General features: G+C 40.3%; 1 protein-coding gene across 1 annotated transcript in view; it reads left to right on the top strand.

Annotated features, from left to right (window-relative positions):
• Positions 1-21,876, top strand: part of LOC126253035 (uncharacterized) — a 449,954-nt gene that overhangs the window by 318,263 nt on the left and 109,815 nt on the right. The window contains exons 8-9 of the mRNA XM_049954103.1: positions 13,658-13,844; positions 18,751-18,937. Of these exons, the coding sequence (XP_049810060.1) occupies positions 13,658-13,844; positions 18,751-18,937 (374 nt within the window). The remainder of the gene's footprint in view (positions 1-13,657; positions 13,845-18,750; positions 18,938-21,876) is intronic.

Here is a 21,876-nt window from a genome sequence, read left to right as displayed (position 1 = left end):
TTTAGAAGGTATGGTCCTGGATTGCAGGCTGGCATTATTTCTGGAAATTACTTTGCAATTTTAAATTTAGGTACATTTTTATTCAGATTCCTCTTTTGCCATTCCAGACTGAATTACAATGTCCAATGGCTTGTATTCTTACTCACTAATTATTTGCCAAGGGTGAGCCTCTCAGTCAGTACTTGGTGTACAGGAGTTCAGGAGGGTAGACAGTTTTACACCATAAACTGATACAAGCTGCAAAGATGGAAGTCAAAATCAAGATGAAACCTGAGGTTGAAGCACTCATTACCACAAATCAGTGTTAGTGACACTATAACATTGTTGCACATGCTGATGCATTTACTCTGTACTAGTATGTCCCTTCTGTGCTGCTGTTAGCTCATCCAGTAAGTTATGGAGATTTAGTTGCAAGGTACCATTTAGGTATGTCAAGTTTTCAGCAGGTAGGATATCTAAAGATCTCTCAGGCCAGTATGTTATGTTATGTTATGTTTAATATCATAGTACAGGGGTGGGCAGGAATCCTGCATGTGTGTGGTGCACTTGCTCGTGTGCAGTTAACAGGTGTTACGCATGCACACAGGGGAAAGCTGGCCATCCACTTCTCTCTCCTCCCCATCATACCGTCTCTCTGCTCCTTCATCTGTAATGCATTTTGTTTCCTAGCTTGCTTTATTGAATAAAGGAATAAGGTTAGTAGGAATGCTTGAAAGAAATCATGGTTTGAAAGAGTACATATTACCTACAATACATTTTATTTAATTATCACAAGTTTACAATACTTTTAATGTCTGGAACAAAATTTCTACATACAGGCAAATGCAAACAGTTATTTAAATTTTCATCACTGATGTTTGCTCTTAACTGAGACTTATTAATTTTTATAACAGAAAAAAATCTCTCACAAACGTATGTCGAGCCGAACATTGACATTATCTTCGTGGCTTCACGATGGAGACGAGGAAACTCTTGCTGTGGAAAGTCATGATAAAAGACTATTACATGCCTTTCCAAAAGGAATTTTTCTCTCAGACGAGAATTACACTGTAGATCTATTAATTCCATTTGCATATTGGGATGAATATCATCTACAGAAACAGCAAATGGTCTCGAGAAACATTCAAAAGCTTGGGATAAATATTATATATCCCCAAATTGCTTGAGAAATTCCTCTTTTATTGCACTAAGTATGGAAACATATTCTTTGCAATTCTGTTCTCACACAATATACAGAGTATGGAAGCGCACTGCATTCCCTGATGAGAGCTATTGTTCCAACAAATCCCATTTGTTCCTCTATCATTGCAGGTGCTCCATCAGTTATCACTGACACCAATCGTTCCCAGTTTAAGCCAACTGACTCGACAGCTTCTTCAAAGGCTTTTAGGATGTCCGCGCTGGTGGTCGTGCTTTTTAAAGATATCATATTTAAAAAATCCTCTGTTTTGTGCAGAGCAGTGTCCACGCTGTGGACATAAATCGCCTAATTGTGCGGTGTCTGAAATATCTGCAGACTCATCAAGTGCAATGGAAAATGCAATAAACTCCTGCACTGCACTCCTTAATTGACAGTGAACGTCACCTGCCATGGCACTTATACGATGACTTACAGTCTGCCGAGAAAGAGTGATAGCTCGGAACTGATTTGCATTCAATGGGCAAAGTAAACCAACAGCGTCATTGATGCACTCCTTTATAAACTTACCTTCAGCAAATGGTTTTCCAGATCTTGCTATATAAAGTGCAATCTTATAACTTGCACGTACTGCTGGGCTAATATTGTTGTCGTCCTGAAAAACTGGAAACAGTGGTCCATAAAATGTTAAATCAGTTAGATGAGAGACATGGTGAAAGAAAGTAGCAAATCTCTTGTGACAACAGGAACTTACGTCAGATTCATCTAGCATCATCAGATCACTCTTCTTAAGCTCAGTCAATTTCCCCATCCACTCAGAATCCCACAATAAATTGTACTCGTCTTTGTGAAATTTATTATAATGGCGTTCAATACTAAACTTCTGCTGACCAGCAAGAATACTGCCACATATTAAACATTTCGAATTTTCACGTTTTTGCACAAAGAAAAAATGATTTCCCCCATTCCTTTGTAAAAGATAGCAAATATACACTTCTCTGTTTCCTTGATTCACTCTGCATTTTCCGGTTATTGAAATACAACGTTCACTATGTAGTGGTCGCTTCACATCAACGTCTGCAGCTTAGCCTGGTACTACACTGCCGCAACCTGCCGGCTGTCACCGCTGCCCCAGTTAATGATTGCATGTGAGCATCACACGTGCAGCGCTGTGCGCTCATGTGCTGCATGCAATGTTTGCCCGCCCCTGTCGTAGTATGTGTTACGGCAGCTGGGAGATGAAAATTTGATCCTGATACAAGATGTACCATTTGCTAGTATAAAACTCCTTCCTAGCTCTAACTGTTCTGAATCCCTATGTCATACCTACTCATAACAATTAATGATAACCACTACTGGATTGTACATGGAATGTATCTCGTATGGATCCACATTCTGAAAGTAGTTTTTCTGTGCCATGATGTCCTGGAGGCATCTTTCTGCTAATGTCCCTCCTATAAATAATTGTACCTCACATGTTTCAGTGGCAGTCTGGCTCAATTTGGATAGCATTTAAAAAAAAAAAAAAAATCACTCCTATGGTTTACACAGTGTTACTCAGTTTCTGTTATGCCTATCCTGAACCAACACACAATTACAGCAAAACCACCATCTGAGGTATATTGGTAGCAACACATATCAAACACTCAACTCACCAACTCACTACGCTAACAAGACAAACAAGCAGGAAAAAGTACACAAAACTAGATACAGCTGTTTCCAGATAATGAATAGACCGTTCCATTAATCAGCCACTGACTCCGTTAACCCGCACACTGTTAATGCATTGTTGCTTGGTTCATGAAATCCCCCCCAATGGCATTACCATCAAATTACTCATCTCTGGTTCTTCCACAATCTTCCTTGCAGTACCTTCTCTCCATCCACAAAATTCTCCTGCTATGTAATCCCAAATTCCTGGAACCCATAACACACATCAAATGTAGTGGGCTGACAAGGCAGCCAGTCCACAGTGACGGGTAACCGAAAGGCACGCATACACACACGCCGACTGGCGTTAAGTCTGAAACAGGATACGTGATGAAAGCTATAAAGAAAAGAACAGAGCTTCTCGTATACTTAACTTTAATTCATTGTGGTACATTTCTCTTGATAATACAAGTGAGACTCTCTCCAGATATGGTTAATGCGCCTTGCTAGGTCGTAGCCATGGACTTAGCTGAAGGCTATTCTAACTGTCTCTCGGCAATTGAGAGAAAGGCTTCATCAGTGTAGTCGCTAGCAACGTCGTCGTACAACTGGGGCGAGTGCTGGTCCGTCTCTCGAGACCTGCCGTGTGGTGGCGCTCGATCTGCGATCCTGACAGTGGCGACACGCGGGTCCGACATGTACTAATGGACCACGGCTGATTTAAGCTACCACCTAGCAAGTGTGGTGTCTGGCGGTGACACCACATTCCTCCCCCGCAAATCGGCGAACGGTCGTGTGATAAGGCTTCCGCCCGCCGTGGGGAGGACCCCGTGTTGACGTATGCGATGGGGTGGGGAGCCTAACAACAGGTGAGGCTGTGCCACCCGCACCCTGCCATTCGGTCCGAGGGGAGCTAGGAAACGCCTGAAAACCTAGTCCAGGGTGCACGTCAACATGCGGTGTATGCGCCCGTAATGAGACAGGAGGGGCCGAAGGGCCGACCTCCATGTGGTCGGGGCACCCGACGGGCGAAGACGACATCTGGTCCGGAGCGGGCAAGAGTTCCATGGCGGAGGACATCTGGTCACGGGAAGCGATCGGCAGCACGTGACCCAGGGAGGCGCTTGGCGGCTGCAGCGAAGCGTCCACTGCGGGCGGCGCCGGCGGTGGTGGCGGCGGCTGCGGCGGCAGCGCGACGCCATGGGGCAAAATGGAAGGCATCGTCGGTAACACCTGGGGATGAGGCGAGCCAGTAGATGGGTCCCCAGGGCGCTGACCGGACGGCACCGTCGCTGAAAGCAGACGGGGAGCGGCAGAACCCGTGCGACGACAGAGGCGCAGCTGATTGAGATGCCGACGCACCTCACCAGAGGCCCCCAAAACCAAATACATCGCGTGGCCGAGGCAGCGAAGAATGCGCCCTGCGAGCCAACGCCGTGAACTGCGATAGTTGCGATAATAGACAACGGCGCCTGGAGCAAAAGCAGGAGTCTGCCGCTGCACAGGAACTGGATGCAGCAGATGCAGGAAAGACATCAAGGTTCGATGAGGATGACCGTGGAGCAACTCAGCCGGCGAGCGACCATTGCGGGGCTGAGAGCAATATGAAGACAAAAAGAGCAATAACGCGTCCTCCCAAGAATGCGACTCTTTCAATTTCAACATCCGTGACATGAAAGTCCGGACCAAACGTTCAGCGGCACCGTTTGACTGAGGCGAAAACGGCGCAGATGTCAGATGTTGAATACCATTAGCCTTGCAGAATGACGGAAATTCTGCGGACATGAATTGTGGGCCATTGTCGGAAACAATAGCCTGTGGAAGACCTTCAATGCAAAAAATAGCAGACAACGCTTGGATTGTGGCAGAAGACGTCGTGGAAGACATCCGGACAACAAATGGAAAATTACTGAAGGAATCGACAACAACCAACCATCGAGCATTCCAGAAGGGACCAGCAAAATCGATATGTAAGCGTTGCCAAGGGGAAGTGGCTATTGGCCATGCAAAGAATGTCCGTGGTGGGGCGGATTGTTGTTCGGCACACGCCATGCAAGAAGAGCACATATTCGTAATCGCAGCATCGATTCCGAACCAAGTACACTGCTGACGAGCATGTTGTTTCGGGCAAGTTGTTTCGGGCGCACTATACCCCAATGGCCTTGGTGAAGAAGCCGTAAGACAGAGGACTGTAACGAACGTGGGACCACGACTCTGGACTGATCATTATCAGAACGCAACAACAAAACACCACGTCGTACAAAAAGTCTCTCCTTGTGAGCAAAAAATCGGCGAACCAGCGGATCCTCGATCCGCGACTTTGACAAGGGCCATTGCGTAGCAACAAAACGCAAAATGGTAGCAAGGACAGCGTCAGCAGCTGTGGCTGTAGCTACACGACGAAAATCAATCGGAAACGAGTCGACCACATCATCGGTTTCCGAATCAATGAACATGCAAGCAAGTTCGGAAGAATCGAATGCTCTATCCTCAGCAACAGGCAAACGGGACAATGCATCAGCGTTGCCGTGCTTAGCAGTGGACCGATACAAGATATTGTAGCGGGTGGCAACCTCATAACGCAATGCGTGGGGAACATTGCGCGCTCTGAAAAATTTCGGTTGCGCGTTTACTTTCAGTTCCAAATGTGCTTCATAGTTCTTAGCACAACCAAGGCCCGGTGCAAAAATGTCTGCAAATTCGTCACACAGACGCGAAACACTGGCTGAAGGCACAGTCTGATTCACTGATAGGACCTGATTGACGATAGACAAGTTAAACAATTGAAATAAATCTAAATCAAACAAGTTCACTGCAGTAGAAGAACGAAGTACGTAAAATGACACAAGTTTTGTTTGACCCTTGTATGTGGCAAGAAAAGTGCACTGTCCTAACACAGGGAGAGCTTGTCCTGAATAACTAGTGAGCTGAACATTTGCGGCACGCAACGGAGGTTTGCCCAGTTGTTTGTAAGTGTCGTGATTGATCAATGAAACTGCAGCTCCGGTATCGAGCTGGAACGGTATCACTTTGCCTTCAAAGACCAAGTCTACAAAAAGTTTATTGTCCTGCTGACGACAAGAGCGACTTTCCCGTGCAATTTGAACTGATACTGGTACAGAAGCACGTGCGACCTGACGAGATTTCCGGCGATGTCGACGCACACTTTTTGTGGGACGAACACAGTCACTGTTAGAGAAAGTGGCACTGGACGGGGTGGAATGAACTACATGAATGTCCATAGGTAAAGGTTCACGAGCCTGATTGTCCTTGGTTCGATTCCGGCGCGAAGCAAAGGGCCTGGAATGGTTGTGATTGTCTGATCCGAGCTTTTACTGGCAAACACTTTGAACATGTCCTTTCTTATGACAGTAAAAACAAATAGCTTGGCGTGACGGGCAATTGTCACGCGAATGTCTAGTTGCACACCGCGGGCATGATTTCACTGCATTTGCTTGCTTGCGCGGGACACGTGGATGAGAGCTAGGCCGCAGCTGCGCGGACGAGCGCGAGGGCTGTTTAACATTCTGTGCAGCGCGCCCGGCGGGCCGATCAATGTGACACACTGCTGGCGAAGTTTCAAATGATTCCTGTGCAAAGTCAAGTGTGTCTTGCCTATCCAATATGTCTATCACTTGTTGAAGGGAGTGATTTACTAGTTTCAAAATCTGTTCCCTGATACGAACATCAGAAACATTCTGGGCAATTGCATCACGTACCATTGTATCTGAATAAGGGAGTCCACATTCACACTCAAAAGCACAATCCCTAGTAAGTCCTTGCAATGTTGCAACCCACTCCCTATTAGTCTGACCGGCCGTACGTTTTGTACGAAAGAACATATACCTTTTTGCAACGACATTTACTGTTTCCTTGAAATAGGCATCTAATGCAGACAAAATTTCTTCGTATGACAGAGTTGCTACGTCGCGCCGGGGAAACAAATTTCACTATCACACGGTAGGTGGACACACCTACACACGAAAGCAAAAACGGCTGCCGCTCATTACCTTGAATTCTGTAGGCGGCGAGATGAAATCCAAATTGTCGTGACCATTCCGTCCAAGACTCCTCGTCTGCTTAATACGGACGAAACGGTGGTGCAACTGCATGTTGTGGCTGCGGTAGCGATGAAGCGGCGGCGGCCGCATTGGTTTGCAGCGCACGTTGACCCTGGACGAGCTGTCCAAGGGCATCCAATAACGCCTGCGTCTGCTGATTCTGCAAGCGATAAAATTCGGACAGTACATCTGGAGAATGTGGCGAAGCCATGACACAAGCAAATTAGTGCAAAGTAGAAAGAACACGTTTACACTCGTCGCCAATGTAGTGGGCTGACAAGGCAGCCAGTCCACAGTGACGGGTAACCGAAAGGCACGCGTACACACACGCCGACTGGCGTTAAGTCTGAAACAGGATACGTGATGAAAGCTATAAAGAAAAGAACGGAGCTTCTCGTATACTTAACTTTAATTCATTGTGGTACATTTCTCTTGATAATACAAGTGAGACTCTCTCCAGATATGGTTAATGTGCCTTGCTAGGTCGTAGCCATGGACTTAGCTGAAGGCTATTCTAACTGTCTCTCGGCAATTGAGAGAAAGGCTTCGTCAGTGTAGTCGCTAGCAACATCGTCGTACAACTGGGGCGAGTGCTAGTCCGTCTCTCGAGACCTGCCGTGTGGTGGCGCTCTTTCTGCGATCCTGACAGTGGCGACACGCGGGTCCGACATGTACTAATGGACCGCGGCCGATTTAAGCTACCACCTAGCAAGTGTGGTGTCTGGCGGTGACACCACATCAAAACTCTTGCCCTGCAGGAACTTGAGCAACATGCACAACACCACCTCAAAAAGCTCTCCATCCTACTCACTTTCCTTTCATGCCCCTCGACTCTTATAACTGCCATCTGGTTTGTAGGTAATGCCTTCAAAGGAGAAGTAATTGTGGGTGAGGATATAGTTGGTCACTGTGACTAGGAAGGAGGTTGTTTTTTTGGAACCCATAAGGCATCTGGAAAGGTAGTTCATGTAGTGTTCAATAGCAGTAAGGCCATGGGCATAAGGAATGTTAGTGTACAGGGAGATGGAATCAACAGTGACAAGCAGGGCACCGTGTGGTAAAGGGACAGGAACTGTGGAGAGTCGGTGGAGGAAATGGTTGGTATCTTTTATATAGGAGGATAGGTTCTGGGTAATAGGTTGAAGGTGTTGCTCTATGAGAGCAGAGATTCTCTCAGTTGGGGCACAATAACACTAACATTATGATGATGGTTGAAGCAGAGAGGATACAAAATGTAGACTGGCAATGTCAAGGAAAGCGTTTCTGAAGAAGAGAAATTTGTTAACATTGAGTATAGATTTAAGTATCAGGAAGTCGTTTCTGAAAGTATTTGTATGGAGTGTAGCCATGTATGGAAGTGAAACATGGACGATAAATAGTTTGGACAAGAAGAGAATAGAAGCTTTCGAAATGTGGTGCTACAGAAGAATGTTGAAGATTAGATGGGTAGATCACATAACTAATGAGGAGGTATTGAATAGAATTGGGGAGAAGAGGAGTTTGTGGCACAACTTGACAAGAAGAAGGGACCGGTTCGTAGGACATGTTCTGAGGCATCAAGGGATCACAAATTTAGCATTGGAGGTCTGCGTGGGGGGTAAAAATCGTAGAGGGAGACGAAGAGATGAATACACTAAGCAGATTCAGAAGTATGTTGGTTTCAGTAAGTACTGGGAGATGAAGAAGCTTACACAGGATAGAGTAGCATGGAGGGCTGCACAAACCAGTCTCAGGACTGAAGACAACAACAACACAACCTACAAACAGATCCAGGGTATGGCTATGGGCACCCGCTATGGCACCATCCCATGCTAACCTATTCATGGGCCATCTAGACGAATCCTTCCTAAAAACCCAGAATCATAAACCCCTCACTGGTTCAGATTCATTGATGACATCTTTGCTATCTGGATAGAAGGTGAGGACACCCTATCCACATTCCTCCAGAACTTCAACAATTTCTCCCCCATTTGCTTCACCTAGTCCTACTCAACCCAACAAGCCACCTTCCTAGATGTTGACCTCCTCCCAGACCTCCTTGGCATCAATTTGTTGTAGAAGCTTAGAGCATATTCTGAGGTCAAACATAATGAAGTATCTTAACAGACTGATCTCCATGTCAACCAACATTGATTTTGAAAAAATCGAACATGTGAAACCAAACTTGCACTTTTCTCACATGACATACTGAAAGCTTTGGATCAAGTAAATCAGGTCAATGCAATATTTCTTAATTTCCAAAAAGAATTTGACTCAGTTCCACTCCGACACTTATTGTCAAAAGTATGATCATATCGGGTATCAAGCGAAATTTCTGACTGGATTGAGGACTTTTTAGTAGGTATCTATACTGAAGTATTATCTGAAAGAATCTGCATAAATATTCAGTAAGCTCTTGATAGATTTCAGAGTGGTGAAGAGATTCGAAACTTGTGCTCTCCATGTTCAGAAATGTAAATTTGTGCACTTCACAAAATGAAAAAATGTAGTATGCCATGGCTATAACATCAATGATTCACTCTGTCCAGAATTAAAGTCTGATGTTAGTTCCACCACATTTCACTGTCTGTGCTGTTTTATCAGTCTGCCCACCCTATGATGTCCAACATCTGAAATGGGGTGGGGGTCACCCAACCCTGCAATGTCTGGATGTTGTATCACCTAAGTTTCACCTTGTGTTGAAGATATTCACCACAGCACTCCTCGAACAGCTGACAGGTCATTAGGTTACCAAAATGCTCATGCTGAGCCTCCGGCTCATCACAATTTGGCCTCGATCAAACTCAGCTAGATCATGTGACTTACCTATTCTATACTGGATGCCAGCGTCACTGTATTTAAACACATTTCAGTTACAAGAGAAATCTTAACAATTTTAACAAAACCATAGTTGTCAGATAGTGATACTGCAGACTGTTTATTTAACAGTATACTTCTGATTAGCATTTAAAAACACCATCTTGTCCATGTCCTTCTACATCAGCTAGTTCCATCTCTCAGTACTAATGTGTCTGGCCTGCAAAAAAACTCGCTCCATTGGGTTGAAGTGGCTGGAACACACAAATACTTTAAGGCAGCATCAGACAAAGATGGCATGAACTTGTGGTACTTATTCCAAAAATTCAGTGGATCAGGTTTCTCCTCCATTTTAGAAGCTTTTTTGACAAGTAGAGCCATTTGTTCTCTTGCACATTTCTAAGTTCCCCTAATGCTAACTCATTTTTGTTTCTGTATTACATGAAAAAGATTCAGATTTTCTTCTTCTTAATTTGTGTTTCATGATCTCCTACCTGAGTCACCAAACCATCAACCTCAACTTTGCCATTGTTTGGAGTTTGGTTAATCTTTGCTATGAGCTTACTCATGATGTTATCAGCACTTTCAGCATCTCCAAAACCACACTTTTCGAACTGAGGGTCCAGAATAGTTGTTTTGGCACAGATTCCAGTGCTGTCTTATTCATAAAGCAACTTTTGTTTTTGACAAGGGCTCCAGTAGATTTTTTCTCAAAGTTGTGCCTACCTTAGTCATTTGGGGTTGCCTCTGTCACTGCCCTTTGGTATCCTTGGAGTACAATGGAGGCTGTTGTGAACTGTTCCCCAGACAGTTATTTTTAACTTGAACAGAGGTTCCAGTAGAGGAAGGCAGTCTTCCACAATGCCCCATTCGTCTGCTGTCATAACTTCACAGTTAACATATGACAATGTGATTATGAGGGTGTATTTGACCACCAATAGGCATTGCATCATAAGGAATGTGTGGAGCTCCACCTACTGGGCATCTCCTGTTTCAGTTTCAACTGTGGTTTTTTGCCAGGTGAACTTGGCAGTCTACCAGTTTTATAGTGGCTACCATACTGCCTTCAAAAACCTGAAGATTTTGTGACATTTTTGCCTCAAGAAGCTGTGCTGCTGATTCAGGATGGTTGAACACATCAGACACTACTAAATTAAGTATGTAAGCAGCACATCCTAAATGAGAAACTTTCATTTTTCTTGCTACATTCACCATAACACATACATTGTTAGTGACAAGAGAAAACACTTCGTCACCATTCCCCATTCATAAACAATTGTTTTAGTTCTCTTGGTAATATTTTCAGAAGTGTGCAATCAGTGAATTGCACAGTGGTCAGAGCAGCAGACTACCACTTGTACTGCTCTGTGAAATGTGCTGTCAATGTGAAAAACTCTTATGTACTTGCATTGGTTCATGTGTCCACAATCAGTGCAACATACTTGGTTTCAGCTAGTATATTGCCAATAACTTCCCCAATTTCAAGACAACAGTCATTTAACAGTTTGTTTGTCAGGGTGTTCTTGAAAGGCAAAGAATAACCCAGTTCTAGTGTCTTAACTAGTTCCATACATTTGGTTTTATCAGCCAGTGGAAATGGGTGGTAAAACACAGTCACAGTCTCAATGAGCTGGTCAAAAATTTATTTAATTTACTACTAGATAGTCACCTGCCTTGGTATTTTTCTTGCCGCTTGTTGCACTGCTGTACTGGGATGATTAGAGGGTTGGTTTACTTCTGTTATTTCAGTCATACTGCTTCTTAATCAGGTTGCATACTTGACATATCTGCTATACCTGTGAATACTGCAGTGTCAACAGCGGAACAGAGGGTACACATTATGGAGCCAGAGCAGAGACTGACTAGACATGGTGCCAGCAGAGGATGGGGTGAGTTGACTTCGTATTGTATCTTCTGATGTATTATCAAGAGACACAATGTTTAAGAACTGATGGTGCTTTCTTTTCAAGTGGTCCATTAGATTACCAAATAAAACATGAAAATGTATTTCATTTTTATAGATGGTACAGACCACATCATCTCTTTCAGTTTTTCTGTAAAATTCACAAGCAAATGAGTGTTTCGGCATTTTGATCCAAGTGCAAACACAAAGTGCATTCACTGTAATATGAACACACTGTTAATAGACACAAATGAAAAACTGAACTAAAAACTGCTGCACATATTGGAACTACACTATTACTGATGACAAAACGATAACAGAGTGCAGTAACTATTTAATGGAACCAAAACAATCTATTGTTTATGCTAAGAATTGAATGCACCAGTAGTGAGGCAAGTCCAATTGTCACTCCCAGGATGCTGGAGAGGTGCAAACTTGGTTATACTATTACAGACTGTTTACAATGCTGCCTTGAGATAGGCCTCACTGTGAAATTGAGGTACCAATATGTGAATGTGAGTATTACTTCTTCATACCAGTGAAATATAACAAATGCTACTTTTCACAGACTGTGAAATCAAATAGCATTGTGTACATGGGTACAATTTGTACCTATGTAGTCGGTGACAAAATGTCTGTACAAAATATTCACCTCCTACACAAATAAATGACTGAATGAGTGTTCACAGGCTAGATTCATCTGATATTTTAATTTGTGGGCACTGTCACACATTTTTTTATAAAACAAAGTGCAAACTGTTGCTTAAACAAGTCAGGGTTCCTTTCTTCTTCGTATTCCTTAAGGGAACCATTACTTTCCCCTTTGCACTGCCACTTAGGGCTGCGATACATCCTGGCATAACCAGATTGGTCCTAGTTTTGAGCGAATCCAGAGGTGCACTGGAGGGAGTTTTATGCAACTGTGAGGGGTAAACCTGGATCTTTTTTTATGTCTGGGAAAATTTGATTGATTGGAAATAAATTGACTGTAACAAACCTTAATTACAATTATTAAATGGGGATCAGCCTGTAGGCAGTTCCTTCATTTTAGTCTGGCAAGCAGGCTTAGATGCTCTCCTATACAGGTACAGGATGTTTCAAAAATATTTTTACAGCTTTAGTCACATACATTTCAGAAATGGGAATTATGTTCACTCACACCTTAAGCTATTTTTATTCTTATTTTCCCATGTTAATTATTATCTGCCCCCCCCCCCCCCCTACCAGTATTTGGCACAGTGTATGGAATAGTTGGTACAGACCAGATCAGACACTCAGGTCCTGTGGAACCCCATTACGCTATTTTCTTTAAGCAGGACCTGCAGGAACTGTGAGCTCGCATCATAGCAGCAATAGTCAATGTTAATGGGGATGTGCTAGGCTGGACATGGAACTGGAACATTGCTTACATATCCTGGGTGCTGTTTCAACAGTATTCCAGCCCTGTCACCAACAATGGGGGCTGGACCTATAGTAACCATTCTCGCTTTAATATCAGGGTGGAGCCTTTCATCATGTCAGAATGCACTGACAGCTTTTTGTTTGCTTGACCTCAGGTTACAGATGCCAATTTGAATGGTGCAACAGGTGTTTTGTATTTAGACTCCTGTTGTAGTTTATTAACAAAATAGTTTTTTACTTTCTTGTGTTACAACTGAAAATAGAATTAGCCACTAGAAAAGACTAAAGTTTCAGGTTCTTTTCAATTTCATTGTATAGAAATACATCGAAGAAGGTAGATCAGTGTAACATCTTGTTGCTTATAATATTCCAATATGCATTGCAAACAGCTGAAAAGTCAGCAGCTGTAAAGATTTGTTGTTTATAGTGTACAACTCCAACTGTCATTAATTTTTCTGCAGATGCCACAAGATGAACAATCAGTTTAAATGAACAATTTGCAACTAAAATTTGTAAAAACCTCTATTTTATTTACATGTCCAGTATTGTATAATATAAACTAGTGCATCAGGAATATTCATATTTTACTTAATACAGTGTAACTCCTGTACTATTTGTCATACCTAACATAAACATAAAACACTACTACCATCTGAATTTGATTTACTGTTTTCACCATTTTACCTACTGTTACTTCTCCCTGTTCAGCCTCTTCATCTTCTGGTGGAACTGTGGCATGCACTGACGCAGTGTCTGCTGTTGATCTGGAGGCAAGACAAAGGGGAAGGGAAATACTGCTATTGAAAGCAGAAGTGCAGAACTTGCAAGAAGAACTTTCCCAGTCTGATGCACGTCTTCGAATAGCACTAGAGATGGAGCAACGTCTCAGAGAGAGGTGGGAACTTTAGATGAAAATTTCTGATCAACATTGCTACTCCATAAAAATGTGTTCTGATAATCAGTTTGTTGTCCTCATCAGTTTCTTTTATAATACAAACAGTAGTTCATTTAACAATGGCACTGAGAAGTTACGAGGTTCTTCAGGATTTTCAATGGCCTAAGAACAGTATATACAATCGTTCTTGAGCAGCAAAATATATTTCCAGTGCTGAGTCAGCTTTAAAAATAATGTCAAATATTTTGTCCTAGTTTCAATATGCAGTCAGCAACCAATGCATTACTATATCACTCTTGAGCAGCAACATATATTTCAGTGCTGAGTCAGCTTTAAAAATAATGTCAAACATTTTGTCCTAGTTTCAGTATGCAGTCAGTAACCAACGCATTACTACTAAAGTTTCTGTGTTCACTGTGAAAAGGAGTTATTTATTCCACTATACAACAAATAATCTACAGGCTGCAGCTGGAAGTCAAAATGAAATCCCCACAAAATGAAATCCCTAGAACTGTAACAGTAAGTTTACATGTAATATAATCAATTTTGTCTGAATTTTTATTTTCTAAAGGCCATCATCATATCTGCTGACAGAAATAAATGGAAGTGAATATAGATTTGAATGACTTTAGGATTCCATATGCCACATCACTCAGTATACTGCGTATCATACCATACAATTACACTGTGATGGGTTTCAGTCCTTTGGTCTCTTTTCAAGCTGTGAAAGTAAATACAGCAAGATAATCTAATGTATTTCACACATCCAAATGAACACAGCATTAACACAAGAATGCACAAGACAAGATTAAAACAGGCTGCTTACTATCATTGATACTATAGGTTCTGGGGTTCTGCAATAAGTAAGCGGAATGTCAGAGACAAAATTAAATTATATAAACTTTGTAGACTTCTGTGAACAGAGTCAGTTGGCATAAAAGTCTTCTGAGCATCATATCATGTCATAAAGTAGAAATGTGTGCTGGAGAAACCAATGTTTTAGCCATAGTTGTGGTGGCCTTCTTCTGTGTGTACTGACTAACAGACCTAGAAGGCCTCTGTAACCATACCTGAAACTTTTGTTTCTCCATTTTAGTTTTTTACAGTATGATGCAGTATACTCAGAAAACTTTCATGTCAAAATTAAATAAATGCATGAAAATCAATAACATGATACAGTGAGTTAGGAGTAGGACACTAGCTGAAATTTATCTCAGTTATGTCATGTGATGATACCATCTGATCCTATATTCTACAAGTTTTATCAGGGACCTCTTAAATATAGCTGTCTATTGCTGTTGTGTGTGTGGAAGTGTGAGAATTATGAAAAAGCCATTAACAGCATCTCACAGCCTGTCACAGTTAATGATCAGCTGTGTATACTAAAGCCATGGTCTTACACGAAACAACTGAAATGAAAACCCGTGTTATCCTGATAGCAGCCATTGTGTGAAGTATCACTAGCACAAACAGTCAGATGAAGTGCAGATGTAAATATCAGTTCCACTGTGGAACATACTTTCCAAGATTCAAAGGAGAAGCACTAGTTATTAAAAAAGACTGCACAAATGATTGTACTTTTAAAATACTTACAACATTGTATAGCTACCAAATGTGTCACAAATGGGTTTCATAAATGTTGTTCAATACTGAAGTGACAGTACTGGAAGCTGTGACACATTAGAAATAAACAGTTTTGTTAATCACAACTGGATAAAGTGATTGAAACTGTACCGATTGCTCTTGCCATAATGCAAATTTCAGCCAACAGATTATCAGCTGTAATACAGCTAGGAACATTATACTAGAATTGACGTAACTATAATCTGCCAGTTCATAATAACTTAGGTTCAGTGATATGAAAAAGTGAATCAGATAGAAACCATCAACTATATATCACTTTTTTGTTAAGCAAAATTGTCAGCTATGGCGTTTACACGAACTCATCGGTGTTTCAGAAATGTGCTTGTATTCGAAAAGGACTACTTCTGAGAGAATGTGTAAGATGTGGTGTCTTGAGTACCACATGGTGCACCTCATAGTCACACCTTACAATATTTGTTTGTAAAAAACTGTAAGAAATATAGTGATGTGAAAATCATTATATGGCAAGGACTGGTGAATAAAGGTGCAGGATAAACATAGTGTGTGTGTATGTAACTGTAGCACATATATGCCTAGCATTGGCACATTCCAACCAGATTTCCTTGGGGGTCAATGCTTATGAGTCACAGAAATGTAGTGATAAAAGGACTCACACAACCCAAAAAGATGCAACAATGATGGAGGTGCACAAAATTTCTTCCATTTTTGTTGTTGTTAGCACTATAATGGGTACCAAACTATTTCACAGGGATAATTCTCATTAAAAAGAAAACTCCTACCATTTCATGGTGCTGCGCTAGTTTCTGGCAAACATGGACACATAATGCCTTCATTTTCAGAATTAGCTGGTGTGTCACCTGAAGAACACTTTCAAACTTGATGGACAAGTAAGCAAGACCACATTGTGCTTCCCACAATTGTTTCAAATGGTGTGTTGCATAAAAGTACAGCCTTTCAAATATAATGTGTTTCAGTTTCATTTTGGAGTTGACTAACAAGTACTGATAATTTATGTTGGGAGTCTCCTCCTTGTCAGAAGTGGTAAATGTAGAAGCATTCTTGAAACTTGTATCATCTGCTATTAAAACCACATCTAACTATACTAATAACAGTCAGTACAATAATATGATGTTTTATTTTAAATACAATACACCTCTGAAGGGTTTAATTTCATTCATTTTCTAACTTAATGCTCACAATGGTCGAAGACACTTTGTCTGTTCACATTGCGCCTGAATAGACTCATGATGTTTGAGAAAGCCACACTTAATAATGACCTTGGGAGCCAAAAACATTTGTTTCTAAAATAAAAGTGCAACTTGCACTGATTTTCTATTCAAATTACAGACATTTGATATTTATCACTTTCACAAATTAGTGACTCACTCATGATAGTCATCATATATCTGCAAATGTCCCCCCCCCCCCCCCTTAAAATGTCAGTTGCTGATCCCATACTTTCCACTGAAATTTCTGCACTTACTTTGCCTCCTTTCATATTACATGAGGGTGATAGTTGTCAATGGACAAACAAGCCTTTTGTAAGTAATCTATCTTAGTATTTCAGTAACTTTTTTAATCTTTGCAATTCCTCTGTAGAACATTAAGTTCCTGCCTTCTTTCATCATATCAATTAGGTATCTAGATCTTGGTCTTAACTTCCCTTAATAAATTATGACACTTGTTGCACTCATGTTGTCCAGTACACCATTTCTAGAATCTTTAGTCACCTGTTAAACATAGTAGCAAATGCAGGAGTGCAGTAACCACTATAAATTAATGTATAGAAAAATGGCAACATGCCATGAATTGTGTCACTTTGTGTTGATGATGGTGGTAAGTAGAGCTTTGAACCTCTAATGTACTGCCATCAGGGCAATGAATGTTTGAAGACGTTATTGACTGCAGGGCAAAACTAGTAACACAGCAAATAATATGCAACATTGGTGGTTTGTCTGTACATTAATACTGATTCAAAAATTCTAGAAATATCAACGTTTTATTAGTTTCAAAAAATGAACTATCATTTGCTGTCTCCTGTAAATGGCAATGGCAATGACAGTGAATGACAGAGATAGTGAAATACTACTGAGAAATTTTGTCAGATACTTTGAAGAGCACAGAGTAGATAGAAAAAGTTGCCATACATTTTAAAATATTTTCTGCAAAAATGCTGCACAGTTCAGTGTTTTTAAACAACAGTATCATGGAACCATAGAAAGCTGCCATAATGAGTATTTCCTCTTGGGGAGTCAGTTTTGGTTTAGCAATGATCATCAACTCAAGCATTAACACTGCATCAGATTAAAGGTAGGAAAATTTGTTGTCAAGGAACCTTCCTGTAATATGATGTAATGTTTATCCAAGGTCTAAGATGCCTGCTCAACCAAAATTGGCTATCTGTGAATAAATACACATTACAGTAGCTATGGTGATTCCATGATGCCATTCCTGAGACAGAGTTTAGGCAAAGTTCAAAGTGCTTTTAAATGGCATGGAATCTTTAAAAAGAGTAATAACAAAATGGATACTGTAGCACAGATTCAAGTTGGCTGAATCTGATCTTAAAATGGAAACTCTATATTGGAATATCAACAATATTATGAAAAGAATAAATTGCTACTCATTGTAAAGATGACACATTGAGTTGCAGACAGGCATGATGAGAGTGCTGTTACATATAAGATTTCAGCCAAAACCTTCTCCAGAAAAAAGAAATGTACACACATTCACACAAGCAAGCACACTTCAGAGACACATGACCACTGCCTCTAGCATCTCTGCCAGACAAGCATATTCTGACAGTCTGGCCAAAGTAACTGGAGGTAGTTGTCATGCACATGTGAGGGGTCCTTGCTTGTGTGAATGTTGTACCATTCCTTTTTTCTGGAGAAGGCTCTGGCCAAAATCATGTATGTACCAATCTTTTCATCATGCCTACCTGCAACTCAACATGTCATCTTTACAGTGAGTAGCAATCTATCCTTTGAATAATATTGTTAATTTGATCTTAGGCACATGTCAAATGCAGCAACAGAGGGCAGTTCTTATCAACATTCTTTGCTCGGTCCATTTGTCCTTAATTAGAAAACATTAATTACATACATTTTTTCTAGGGAAGTGCTATTTTTAAATTTACTCAGAGTTTACATTTTTATGTTACTAACAAACTAAGTTTCTATAGTATAAATCAGAGTTCACACTGTTTACAATTTAAACTATGTTTATCCATTCATGCATAGCCATTAGCATACAACATTTTTATAATATCAGTGATGGGAAGATAAGATCTTTTCTACAGACTAGCCATGGCCACACACTCAGACAACGGCAGCCTGAGTGTGTCAAGTGTAGGAGAGCAGCTTGTGCACTGCTACCGTGACCTCTACCAGTCTGCAAGGGTGGATACTCTTGATGCTCTTGACAGCCTGCCTCTGCTCAAGGATGCTGATGAACTTAAATCTAAAATATTGTTTTCAGTGATTGTGGTGAGTGCTTGTGAAAGACCGATTCTTCTGGAACTTTTCTATTTTCCTTTCCATTTTCAACAAACTTCTTGCATTCTGTCTAGCTAAGGGACTCAAACTTTCTTCGTGTAACTGTATTCTTTTCAGTATCTTGAGATGTACTGTCCAATTTAACTCCTGTGTTGCCTTTTAAGCAATGGGGAACGTAAGAACTGGGTTGCTGTGAAAAAGTACAATTTTCCATAACTGTAGTGTACATAATAATTTTAGACTTGCATGTTCATTTCCTTATAAATTCTTTTTGTGTCATTTTTGTATATATTGAAAAAACATTTATAGATGTAGAATATCTAAAGTGATACAGACAAATCATTGACCCACTGACAGTATGGACTGGTGATGTAGATCTAACAGAGCTTCATTTTTGCTGAATATTACTATTCATGAAGAATAATTCAGTTTAAAAATGAGAATGGTGTCATAACTAATACATTGTCGGAAACAGGAAGTGATAAATAGGAAATATTAAATAAAATACCCATGATTTGAAACTGCAATAGTACTTACTTGCGATTAACGTCATCAGTTGTCTCTTTTTTGAAAGGAGGGGTTGACTAGTCAAAATTTCATAATAAACTTTATCAGCACTTGTTTATTCAAATTATTTTAATCTTATGTCTGTAAATAAAGGAATTGTTTTCCAGCAACTTATTGTTACTAAGTAAATATTATTCACAGCTTATCTATAATGTGGTCTCTGTCTTGTGCTATCTCTTTCCTTTCCAACAAATAATAAATGTGTATTTTATAGTATTTTTTTCAGTTTACTTCATAGTCAAGAAGCAAAAAATGGAATAGCTGAATTTTATTAGATAACAATTTTAATAGATAACATTACAGCTTCTGATTCAAAAGAAACTTGTAGGTATTCAAGATGGTTTAGACTGTCAATAAAATTAGTTCTAAGCCAGAAAAATTTTCACAGAACTACTGAATTTCTAAATCGAAATAATAACATCATTAATGCAAAAAAAAAAACTCTTATAACCATTGTGGAAGTTCGAATTTAACACAGATTAATAGAATAAAAATTGGAGAATTGCACAGAAGAATAATCAATAAGTGTGTTGCTAAGAGTTGTACTCAGACATCCAGAAATATGAAATAATTTTGGTTTCAAGAAGTGATTCACAAGTCACACTGCTCAAATCTAACTGAACAAGAACCTTTAGAGAGATGAAACAAATAGAACACTACCACAGCTGAAAGAAGCAGATATTACAAAACACTTCTATATTCTGCACTAACTATTGGCAATCATAAATCATATTCAGCATTATAACAATATTATGAAAAGGATAGATTGCTACTAACTATATAGCATAGATATTGTGTTGCAGATAGGCACAACAAAAAGACTATTAAACACATAAGGTTTCAGACACACACACACACACGCACGCACATGCGCACGTGTGCCCACACATACATTTATGCAAACACAGCTCACGCACATGTGACCCATGTCTCTGGCAGCCAGAGACAGTGGTCTTGCATGTGTGGGTTGCATTTGCATACATGTGTGTGTGTGTGTGTGTGTGTGTGTGTGTGTGATGGTGAGTAGAACATTATCACTATTCCATCCTGGATTTTCCATTGTATGATAGTCAGCACTAGGGTGATATCAACAATCACAAACAATATGCCCTTTATTAAATTATCAACTGTCAAATATAGGAGGGTACAATACAAATGAAATGGCCACTAGCACTCTTTAAACACATTTAAAAATCTTTGAACAAGAGTCTACCCACTAGTTATGCCATGAGAATGAGGGCTGAGACATCATTTTCGCTACTTGCATGAAAATAATGTATGTTTAGTATGATGACATTTAAAAATTGTTGCTCAAAGAAGTATTGACAGTATATTTGAGTGAGGCAAAAGTCATTTTAAAACTTTAAACACAAAATTGTCAATGCAGTATTTTGAATGAATACAAGACATTGATTAAAATATAATTAATGAAAAATGTGAGCAAACTGGCTGTCCAAAACACCTGGGGTAATGCTATTTAAGGATAAGAGGCACTGTGAGTCAGTTATAAAAGACTTTTGATTGGTATCACCAGTGTCCTTGGAGAGCAGACAACATGCATTCCTTCTGATACAACAGTCATGTAAAGTCATTTGTAAGAATCTTTTTCACTAGTTTATCTTTTAGCATCTTCAAGCTAAGTGTTATAATCCTGAAATATTGTATGTCTTTATAACCTTTCCAAGCGATTTTTAGCCACAACTGAATAGGCCCATTGACATGTTGCAACATTTCAGTGTGTCATTGTAAAGCAAGGGAAACAATGAGAGATATAGCTGTGCTATACTAACTACATAGATTATTTTATTCAAAGCAACATAATGCATCACTGTCTCATCCTGTATCAACCACTCTACACATGTTCTGACAGATATTTGTCTAGATCACAAGAATTCTGTGAATTTTTTTCTTAATTATTTCACAGCATCTACAGCTACATCTATACTCCACAAACCACCATGAAGTTAGCAGAAGGTACATCCCATTGTACCAGTTATTGGGCTTTCTTTCCATTGCATTCATGTATGGAGTGCAGGGAGAATGATTGTTTGAATGTCTCTGTACATGCTGTAATTATTCTAATCTTGTCCTTATGTACCCTATGCAAGCAATACATAGGATGCTATAGTATATTCCTAGAATCGTCATTTAAAGCTGGATCTTGAAACTTTATTAATAGACTTTATCATTACATCTATCTTCAAGAGTCTGCCAGGTCAGTTTCTTCAACATCTCTGTGACACTCTACCATGGGTCAAACAAACCTATAACTACTTGTGGTTCCCTTCTCAGAATATGTTCAATACCCCCTGTTACTCCTATTTTATATGGATCCCACACATTTTAGCAATATTCCAGAATAG

This window comes from Schistocerca nitens, chromosome 4, assembly GCF_023898315.1.
Source record: "Schistocerca nitens isolate TAMUIC-IGC-003100 chromosome 4, iqSchNite1.1, whole genome shotgun sequence".
Taxonomy (NCBI): domain Eukaryota; kingdom Metazoa; phylum Arthropoda; class Insecta; order Orthoptera; family Acrididae; genus Schistocerca; species Schistocerca nitens.
This window is presented reverse-complemented; position numbering and strand designations above follow the sequence as displayed.